The sequence below is a fragment of the Gossypium raimondii genome, chromosome 11 (assembly GCF_025698545.1).
Source record: "Gossypium raimondii isolate GPD5lz chromosome 11, ASM2569854v1, whole genome shotgun sequence".
Taxonomy (NCBI): domain Eukaryota; kingdom Viridiplantae; phylum Streptophyta; class Magnoliopsida; order Malvales; family Malvaceae; genus Gossypium; species Gossypium raimondii.
In genome coordinates this window covers 58,075,567-58,086,140 of record NC_068575.1, presented here as the reverse complement: position 1 = coordinate 58,086,140, position 10,574 = coordinate 58,075,567, and the positions used below count along the sequence as shown (strand labels likewise).

Below are 10,574 nucleotides of genomic sequence, written 5' to 3'. Positions count from 1 at the left end.
GTGTGTGAAAGCGAAAACTTTTGAGGTGAGGCTGGCAGGGGAGAAACACACGTTGAATCAAAGTGTTGGGTTAGGGTTAGGTTGTTTAGGGCCAGTTCTTCATTGCTTTTGAAAAATGCTATGGAAAAGTGCTTTTGAGAAGTGCTGTAACACCCCTTACCAGTATTCGACACCAGAATAGGGTACGAGGCATTACCAGAACACATACACTTGTAAACGTATTTAACCGAGTTATAAAACTTCATCTAAATTAAAACTTTCAAATTATTAACATGATTTTATAATTCTTCATAATATATCCTCAAAATATTATATTTATAATAAGTAGGACCTACGAGACCCGATACATATTCATGCAATTCACAAGTCTTAATAATTCAATGCTTCATTTCCATTTCATTCAATTCACAAAATTCTCATGTTCACAATTCAAATCATTAAGTTCAATACTAATATGTATTTATCATTTAACTCAATGTTTATTGATTATACCATTCATTAACACATTTATGAAATTCTCAAGTTTGCAATGAAAATATCACTTTAGCTTAAATAACAACAACAACTCAACTCATCATCCTGGTATAAATTCACTACCACTTATCCATTTACTATAATTCTTTTGGGCCCATTTGTCACTTACCATCCTTAATCAAATTAGGGAACGGTTATGGAAAATTGAGTACTTCACTTCCACTTTGCCATAGTAAAACTATGGTCTTGCGTATGATCACTTAGCACTTTCCGAAGCCATAGCCTTGCCATAGTCTTCCACGGATCACATTTATCACTTGTCACTGATCAGATTAGTGTAGCTAAAGCTACCACTCATCACTTGTCACTTGTCACTGATCAAATAAGTGTAGCTAAAGCTATCACTTATTACTTGTCACTTGTCACTGATCAGAAGTACTCAAATCCGACATTCCGCTCAATTTGATCATTTATTCAGTTTTCGCATTGTTGTTTTATTCTCAAATCATCAACAAATATATCTCATCATACATTATATAATTCATGAAATTAACATTTAATCATTAAATTTCAGCGATATGAACTTACTATTTCATTATCTTTCCACATTCGTTTCCTATGCACATCACACAAGATATAAACATATCATTCAACCATAGTCGCAAGCTAGTGTATTTAAACTTAACTCTTTTTGGAACTAACCACATGATAAACCATTTCACTAGATATTACATAATTTAAACCTTACCACTCTTTTCATGATCACAAGCATATTTCCAATTAGGCACTTACCATTTAAATGCATAACTTATAAATTTAACGTAGCATAATCCAACCACTACTTGGCCAAAGCCTAAGCATGTACACCAAATATGTTAGCCAAATACACATATAGCATAAGCATTATAAGCATGGATGAGCACAACATTTATTCAAGTATCACGCTTACCAACATGTGTTAATTCATAAACCATTCATGACATTATTTCATGCCAAATCATATACCGAATATACCATACACACATACTATGGAACTTTATTTTCACACATGAGCTTAAACCATGACCAATAATGCATAAATATAAGCATCGTTTCCATTTCATCGTTTATCAATTATAATCAAGCATATGACCAATTATACCCAAATCATTCATATATTTCCCAATTTTCCTCCTCCTTCTCTCCATTCCACATCCTTAATGTGTATAACACATTTAAACAACATTATCCATACTATCACTATTTTCCTGTATGTAAATTCAAGTTGTCTGTCTGAGTTAGAGTCACTAATTTATTTATATCTCGAGCTACAGAGCTTCAAATTAAGATCCGTTAATTTTTCAAAACTAGACTCACATATCTTCTTACTATAAAATTTTTAGAATTTTTTGTTCAGCCAATAAGTACAGTTTATTCTTTAAAGTTTCCCATGTTTCACTGTTCGACAGTTTTGACCCATCTTCACTAAAAATTAATTACCTCTTTGTATAGAATTCGGATGATGTCCTCGTTTGTTTCTATTGAAAATAGACTCATTAGGGATTTTAAATATATAAATTATAACCCATAATTATTTTATACAATTTTTAATGATTTTTCCAAGTCAGAACATGGGAACCCGAATTCATTCTAATCTTATCTAACAAAATTCATTATATCTCATGATTTTAGTGCAAGATGTTGATAATCAAATTTATAACATCCTTCTTTCCTTTCTCTACAATATTTTCTATCAATTCCTCTTGTTTCCTTCACTAACATATCAAGAACATAGAACCTTATATAATAAAACCCTACATTAACATCAATTTCATACTTCTTCAATAATATCAAACTTAAAAATATATTGAAATATTGATGTTCTTACCTTGCTCTATTGATGTCAATCTTTAACTTGATTTTCTCTCTTCTCCAGCTTCTATTTCTCGAATCTAACTTGATATTCTAGCTCCCCATAGTCTCCTTAACATTTTTCTCTCTTGGTAGCTATGGAAATTCTTTTGATTCTAGGTGAGAAAGGTAAATTTTTCGTGGAAGGACCAAATTGTAAAGAAAACAAAACTTTCTTTCTTCTCTTCTCTTCTCTTCTAACGTGAAATGCATGGGAAAGGAAGATGATTCTTAATATTTTCTTCCACATATATATATATATATATATATATATATACTAAATAAAATAATAATAAAATGATAAAATGTCATTTAAAATCAAATTAAAATATTATTAAACTAATATTTTTATTTATTTGATCTAAAATATCTCCAACATCATCATTATTTTCTAGATTTCTCTTTCTTATTAATTGACCATTTTGCCCTTTAGATCTTTTAAAATTCCATCCTTGAGTCATCACTTAATTTGGTAAAATTATGATTTAGTCCCTCATAATTCATCATCTTTTCAATTTAGTCCCAATTCATCCATTTTCCTTAGTTTCTATATTATTCCACCCTTAAAATATTTACACTATTGGTCCTTCAAATATTTCATATTTACACTTTAACCCTTCAAATTTTGAGTATTTACTCTTGGATAACAAAACTTTTCTCACTTTTGCAATTTAATCATTTCTTTAATTAATATGTCATAATATACTTCCCAATGTTGTCATAACTCAAAATTCTCCTTTTTGCCACTTTATTTCCTTACTATATCAAAGATAATATCTTCTTGTAAAAATTTTCGGGTATTACAAGTGCTTTTGAAAAGTTTGGTTTAAAATTTGAGTGTTTAGCATTGCTATCAAAAGTACTTTTGAGAAATAAAATGTCCATTTTAGACATGTTATTATTAAGTAACAAATATGCATTTAAATAATATTTAAATTAGTTAATATTATTATATTTTAGTAAGAATATAAAAAAATTATTATAACTTGTTGTTAATATTTTAATTATATGAAATATAAAATTTAAATACTTTAAGCAATAAATATTAATTATTTATAAAATTTAATTAGAATATGTAAATTATATTTTAAATATTTAAATATAACCATTAAATATTTGTAATTAGTATTTAAATTTTTTTTATTTTTAATTAATGATTTTAACACAATTGTAATTAAGTACCAAGAAAAAAAAATAAAAATACCATGTTATTGGAGGGGTGAAAAAGTAATTAAGCACCAAAAGTACTTTTGGGAGAGGAAAAGCTAAAATTTTTAGCTTCTTCTTTTCAGCTCCTTTTCAGAAGTGCTTTTGAAAAGTACTTCTGAAAAGCTAAAAATTTCAGTTAAAAGCAACTTGTTTTTCACATCTTTTCTTTCAAAAGTACTTTTGGAGTCATAAATACTTTTTTTAAGTAATGAAGAATTGACCCTTAGCCATCTTGGTTTGCCCTTATTATGTTTTATTCATGTTTGAAAAAACTTACTTTCTGATGCTGAAATGATGAAGTAAGGATGCTCATTGGCTTTTGTTATTTGTGCCCTTTTCATCCTTGTTTCTTGATGGAGCAATCTGTGTCAACTTAAAAAAGAGTAGGCATTCTATTTGTTAACTGCTCACTCTTGATAAGCCTCACAATTGAATTGGTTAGTTTAGCTTTCAGGCTTTAGCATAAAAAAAAATCATGAATATATAGTTTTATAATGGTCTAATTTCCCCCCAGTCCTTGTACTTTTGGGTTATTGAAATTTAATCTTTCTAATTTTAATTCGAAGAATTCTAGTGTATAAACTTTTTCTGATTTAGTATTTTTGATAATATTGTTAAACGGATTCATTAACAATGTCACCATTGATGTTTAAGTTTTAGAGAAGTAAAACGATTAAATTCCCGTAATTAAAATAAGAGAGACTAATTTTAAAAGTCAAAAGAGTACAGGGATTTCGTCGAAATTAAACCTTTTAAAATCATTAAAAGATAAAGCCTTTTTGTTTTGTTATACTTGTAAATCAATTATTATAAATAAGGGGTGACGTGGGAGGAAATGACTGGACACAGGCTGGCCTTGCCATCAGAAAAACACGAAACCCCTCTTCGTTTCAAACTGTCCCGTCTTCAAAGGACATTGATCTCCATTCTCCCTCACACAGCAAAAACCTAAGGCTACAAGGAAGAAGAAAAAGCTAACAGCAGCAGCATGAGTTACCAAAGAGTACCTCAAGACCCTTACCCTCCTCCTGGTATTCAATCCTTCCCTTTTCTTTAATATCCTATTTCATCATCCTTTATTTCTTTCTTTGTTCCTTCATTTTTTTGTACTGTTGAAACAACAGGGTATGCCTCTCCTTATCCGCCCCCACCCCCATCTGGATACCCTTCTGCTCCACCTTACGAAGGCTACCCACCACCGCCGCCTCCAGGTTATCCACCGTATCCTCAGCCGCAACGCCAGCCTTACGAGGGTTACCAAGGGTATTTTGCTGAAGGGTATCCACCACCACCACCTCCACCTCCAGGTCATCCTCAATATCACCACTGCCACTACGAGCATCACCATCACCACAATCATTCTGATGATGGCTGTTTCTCTTTCTTAAAAGGCTGGTATGTATTTCGTTTCGTGTTCTCTTCTCTTATTGATTGATTCGTTTGATGCTGAAAGATCTTTATCTTTTGTTGCTTAATATGTGAAATTTACAATTCCAAAATTCAAGCTTTAATTTTTAGTATTGGGTTATGGAATTGAGGACTATAGTAGCAGTTGAGTTCTCTTAGGCTAAGTTGACCTCTGTAATCTGTCATCTACCTCATATTACCCTTTCTTTTATGTGAATTGTTCATGGAAAGTCATAAGATTTGTTACAGCTTCGTGATTGTTGTATGAGTATATATCTTCATCTGATCCTTGGTACTTCTGTCTCTAATAGTTCATATCTAAATTAATAGACGACGCATCCTCCATGGCATTTGATTCTTAGACTAGACAAGCATCATAGATGTATAAGTCAGATTATATTTCTCACATGAATCCCATTATCCATGTACTTTGCCTGTTCAATATGATCAGCTTTATGTGATAGATTGTCTGATAGATGCAAACCAAAACCCTGAATAGATAAAGGTTAAAAATGACTGTCATGGAGGATATGATCTGCCACAATGATTTTCACAACTTGTTCAATATATGCTTTAAAAATGCAACACTACAGTCTTATCAGGGACAAACACCCTCTCTTTGATACTGTTGTCGGCTTTGATTTTTTCGGTTAAATACCATTATGGACACTTGGGTTAGAGTCTATGCTAGAAGACTGCTAAACTCCTGCTTGATCATTTGCTGGTTTCCTGTTTGTTTAATCCTTTTAGTTATGGTTTGAAGGTGGTGTTAGTCTTTTGATTTATTATTAATAGACCATCATTTGGATAAATATACATGTTTTAGATGCTTTGCTTGGAATGGATATTGATGGCATAATGCTTTTTTGTATGTCTGCAGTTTGGCTGCTCTATGTTGTTGCTGCATGTTGGAGGAATGCTGCTTTTAGTGAAGTTCTACTTTGCATTTTGTGGAGGTCAGGTCATATGCTATGTATTCGGTTCCGTACCCATCTATTATTATAATTTATCTACTCAAACCTTATAAACCAAAGTTTCCATTATAAATACAGGCTGCTCTGAGTTCCCGTTGTATATAAGTTATTTACTTTGTATGAGTGGACTTCCATTCCATCATGCTGCTGTCTCTCATGGTTCATTGTTCCATTTTCTTTCAGTTTTCCATTAAAGATAGCTTTTGTATCTCACATTGAGAATGTTTTTCAGTAATTATCCCCTGCTCTACAAACTTTGTGCTACTTCATTGATGAAGACATTAGTATTGAACTCCTGGTCTTAGTACGCAAACCTTTGAGAATCATGAGCTATAAAATGTTTGTCCTCTGCTTTTCAAAGCCATGCATCCAGGATCTTCTCGCTACCTTAAGTTAACCAGCAATGGCCAGGCAACTACCATGACAATTACCCATCACCTAATCCTGCCAATGCCAAACTCGAGCAGTAAATTTTGTAAATGTTAATGTAGGAATTAAGAATGGAGTCTTCAGGCTATACTGAAGACTCCCAGAAGAATGTTTGATTTGGACGACTCATTTTTCTTGAAGCACTCTAGTCGTGGCTGATACATGAATATGAAAATATAATCTTCAGTTCCGTAAAATTTATAAGCAAACTTAAAAAATTTTAACCATATTCGTGTCATATACGCATTTGAATATTCACCCGAATTCGAGAAATATATGTTTGAGCAAGGGGTTACCTTGAAAACCTTGGGAGTCTGGTCTGCTTCTATGACAGAAAGGTGAGAATATTTTAAATTCGGAACTGCTATACTGATGGGAGAAACTATTTAAGATTGCTTGCAAAATATCTTTGACATAGTTGCTGTAGAACTTGTCAAAGAATACGAGGATGATTCCTCAGCTTTCAAAGAGCTGACTCTACTATTTGAAATGATTGGAGACTCATAACCACCTTGCCTCCATCCACAGATGATGAAGTCATCCTCACTATTCTTCAATTTCATGCCCCAATAATGATTGAGGCTTAGCACATTATGAACTGACCTCTCCAGTAGGGGCCATGCACTCAATTAAATTTGCTTTGCTTTGCTTTCTTCATCCACCTGCCCTTCAAATCTTCTTTCTTATCTCTTCATACGCGGCGGCTGGCACCCCAATAAGGTCATCTAATGAAACCCATGTAGAAATGACGGAATTTCAGTTGTTTGATTCTGAAAAATACTTAAAACAGATCCATTTATAAATAACAAGGATTACAACAATAGCATAAAGGCTAGATCACCACAAGCTAATAATACATTAAAATCGGTTCTCCTAACAACGTACAACTACTTAAATAAGCAAAGATAAATAATGGCTGAGCCAAAACAATGCACCTACAAAATCGACACATATTCTGGTGCATCTTTCCTATGCCCGACTAATGTTCGATACAGATACATCTTGTCTACCTTCTGCTTGTCGTCAAGGTTAAATTCCATTTGTTCACACTCATCTATGATCTCCACATTTAGGCTCGGCATCTTCTCAGCAACTGACTTGCAGCCTCCGAGGGTAACTTCACAGGAGGACATCCAAAGGGATCGCATTGTTTCATACTTTCCCACGTCCTCTAGAAGTGCTGCGTCACCAAAGGGGCAGTCCCTGATCTCTAGCTTGCGAAGTTTCTTGCAACCATTCAACACGTAGAGCATTCCTTTGTCACTGTCTGCAGCAAAAGCGATGGACAGCATCTCGAGCTGCTCGGCATACATTCCTATGTAAAGAAAAACCTGATCAGTCAGAAGGCCAGAGAGTGATAGTCTCTTGAGACCCTTGCACGACTGGACAATCGCCCCAAAACCTTCATCCAATGGCTGATTGGTTACAGGGTCAGGTTTTATGGGGTCAAGGATGCACAATCTGAAGCGGATAAAATTCGGGCAGTTTTTAGCTACAGTTATGAGGGCAGCATTCGTCATCTGCTGACAGAAGTACAGCAGCGAATTGAGCTTTGGACAGCCTGCAGATACTAGGACCAAACCTTCCTCAGTAACGGCAGCATTTCCAGCTCCAAAGGGATCAGATGGGAAAACCCTCAATTCCTGCAATTCTTTACATGTCAAAGCCACTACTCCTAGTCCCTTATCTCCAATACAATCCAGTATCTGCAACATTGATATTCATTATCAACATTCAATTAATTCAGATGGAATACCTACAACTGGATTGCAAGTAATTAAAAGGTCATACCCATAGACGCTGAAGTTTCCTGCAATGCTGAATCAGCTTCATCAGCTTATTACCATGAAGGCCTGGAGCATAACTCAAGTTCAAGAAGGTCAGGTTTCCACAAATGGGATAAATAGCCGACATGCAATGAGGAGCAACCTCCAAAAACCCTGATAAACTCCTGATTGATTTGCACCTTTGAATGGCAATTTTCAATTTGTTATAGACCTCAGAGAATGGATCATGTACATAAGACCCAATGCCCAAGTCCACCAGTTGAGGAGCTCGCATCAATAGTTTCTGGAGGGTATCAAGCGGGACCGCACGGTTTAGTCGTAAACTCTTGAGGTTGGGAGATCTTGACACGAGTCTTTCAAGAGCTCCTAAGTTCACTTCTCCTCTAAGGCAGGCAAAATTCAGGGAAATCAGGGAGGTACAGCTTTCAGGAAAGCAACTAAGCCAATGACCTCTATGATCATCAACTTCATTTTCTTGTAAATCCAGCTCCCTAAGAAACCTAGAATCAAACATTACCAAAGTAAGGGAAGGAGAATGAACTAAAAAGTTCCACCACTAAATGCTTCCCGATCAAAATAACATACTCCACAAAGACCAAAAGAAAATCAGAATTTCAGTAAAACATATAGCAAACATAAATCCACCTATTGAATGGATTGGTGAGTGGTTTAAACAAATCAAAAGCAGATATATTCAATGAACCATCAACATAGAAAGCTGTATCATAAATAACCAATATACACTTTCAGCCATAAACATTCATGAGCACTTGCAACTTGCAAGTTGCAATAGAAAACTAGCATAAGAAGAAGTTAAAATAGGGTAAAGCAAAACCCAAACAGAAACATCATCGAACATCTTACCTACAATTGGCAGCAATAGCGGCAAGACCATCAGTAGTGAAGCCTTCACAGCTGACAAGGACCAAAGACTTAAAATTCACAAATGATTTGGAAAGCAGCTCGAGGCTCTCATCAGACACCACCATCCTCTTAAGCCTAAGCTCTTCCAATCCGATTCGGCTCTTAGCCAAGGCTTTGATCCAAGGATAAACGAAACCTCCCCAATCATGTGGCACCAAATTGAAGTCGGCGAAATGCGGCTTCCCTTTCAAAGTCAGCGACTTCAAGCCAGGGAATCTGGCGATCAACCTCTCTGGGCTGATGGAATAACAGTTCCCAATGAAAACCCTTTGCCTGCTGTATCTTTCGATTTTGTACCACGATTTGCAAACTAAAGACACTGAGTTACGGTCTTTGTGAGATGTGATGAAATCAAACACGTGCTCTAAAACTTCATCTGGGAAATAATTCATCTTTTATTGTTTTACTACTTTCCCCCCACCAGAACATACACAGTTTTACTTTCTTTTTTTGTTTTCCTTTCTCCCGAGAAAACCAGGGAAAAGAAGAAGAAAAAAAAGGGGAAAAAATTGAAGAATTCCCTACATGAAAAGGCAGAGATCTTGATGAAATCCACAAGAATTGACCAGATCTGAAGATTTTACCTAAGACTCATAGTGGAAATTTAAAATATGTATATAAAAAAAAGCTTTTTCTTTAAAAACTCACATCTCTTTCAAGAACCGAAGTGAATGAGAGTGAAAAGGAACTCGAATTCTCTCGAGAAAAAATAAAAGAGATTTTTTTTCTGTAGTGAAAATGAAGAGAAAATAGATTCTTTCCCACGATCATCTTCAAAAATCAAAGAACTATAATTACATTACAGTTTAAAAGGAGAAGAAAAAAAAGGCAAATACCCAAAAAAATCCATAAAATTTACATAGATCTGAAGAATCTTTAACAACTATAAGTGGAAAACTGTTAGCTGAATCGAAATCTAATAATAACAACAAGCAAGAGAGAGAGAGAGAGAGAAATAAAATGAATAAAAGAGATTTTTTTTCTTTTTCTTTTTTTAATTTTTCTACCAAAACCAGTTGGAAAACGTTGAACTCAGCCAGAAGCCGAAGTTGAAGGAGAGCTAAACTGAAGTAACCATGGTAGTAAAGTTATATTTTTTCTCTAAACCATGGTTAAGGTTGTTCATGATCTAGCGGTTGCTATTCGATGGCATAATTAAGAGAATCGCGACCGTCCAATAGTGTAGCATGCATGTGTCCTTATCTCCGGTTTCGGGTCTTACAAAAGGGATCAGTAAAGCAAAGGTTGTCAGAAAAGGAAAGAACCCTGCTTTTTAAAACAATAACGAGAATGCCATTCCAATAAAATTTTGAAGGCATGTTGTGTGTAGAAAATTTTTTATTAAATAATTATAAAATTTGTAATTTTGTTTTGGTATTTTTAGAAAAATTTGATTCATTAACTAAACCAACTATAAATAAGATTAGGCAAAGAAATCGGAAAAATCAAAACCGATTTGATTCAAATTTTTTTACAAGCT

The 10,574-nt window shown here is 34.2% G+C and overlaps 2 protein-coding genes across 2 annotated transcripts; one reads left to right on the top strand and one right to left on the bottom strand.

The window, feature by feature from the left end:
- The first annotated feature begins 4,413 nt into the window (after window positions 1-4,413).
- LOC105802399 (cysteine-rich and transmembrane domain-containing protein WIH2) lies at window positions 4,414-6,167 on the top strand. The gene is made up of 3 exons (XM_012634009.2): window positions 4,414-4,604; window positions 4,698-4,968; window positions 5,861-6,167. Exons 1-3 carry the CDS (start codon window positions 4,562-4,564, stop codon window positions 5,907-5,909), a joined length of 363 nt encoding a protein of 120 aa, XP_012489463.1. The 5' UTR covers window positions 4,414-4,561; the 3' UTR covers window positions 5,910-6,167.
- Window positions 6,168-7,161: 994 nt separating this feature from the next.
- LOC105802394 (protein AUXIN SIGNALING F-BOX 2) lies at window positions 7,162-10,137 on the bottom strand. Its single transcript, XM_012634002.2, has 3 exons — window positions 9,035-10,137; window positions 8,175-8,670; window positions 7,162-8,089 (listed from the first exon to the last, which is right to left on the bottom strand). Exons 1-3 carry the CDS (start codon window positions 9,484-9,486, stop codon window positions 7,319-7,321), a joined length of 1,719 nt encoding a protein of 572 aa, XP_012489456.1. The 5' UTR covers window positions 9,487-10,137; the 3' UTR covers window positions 7,162-7,318.
- Between the last annotated feature and the right edge of the window lie 437 nt (window positions 10,138-10,574).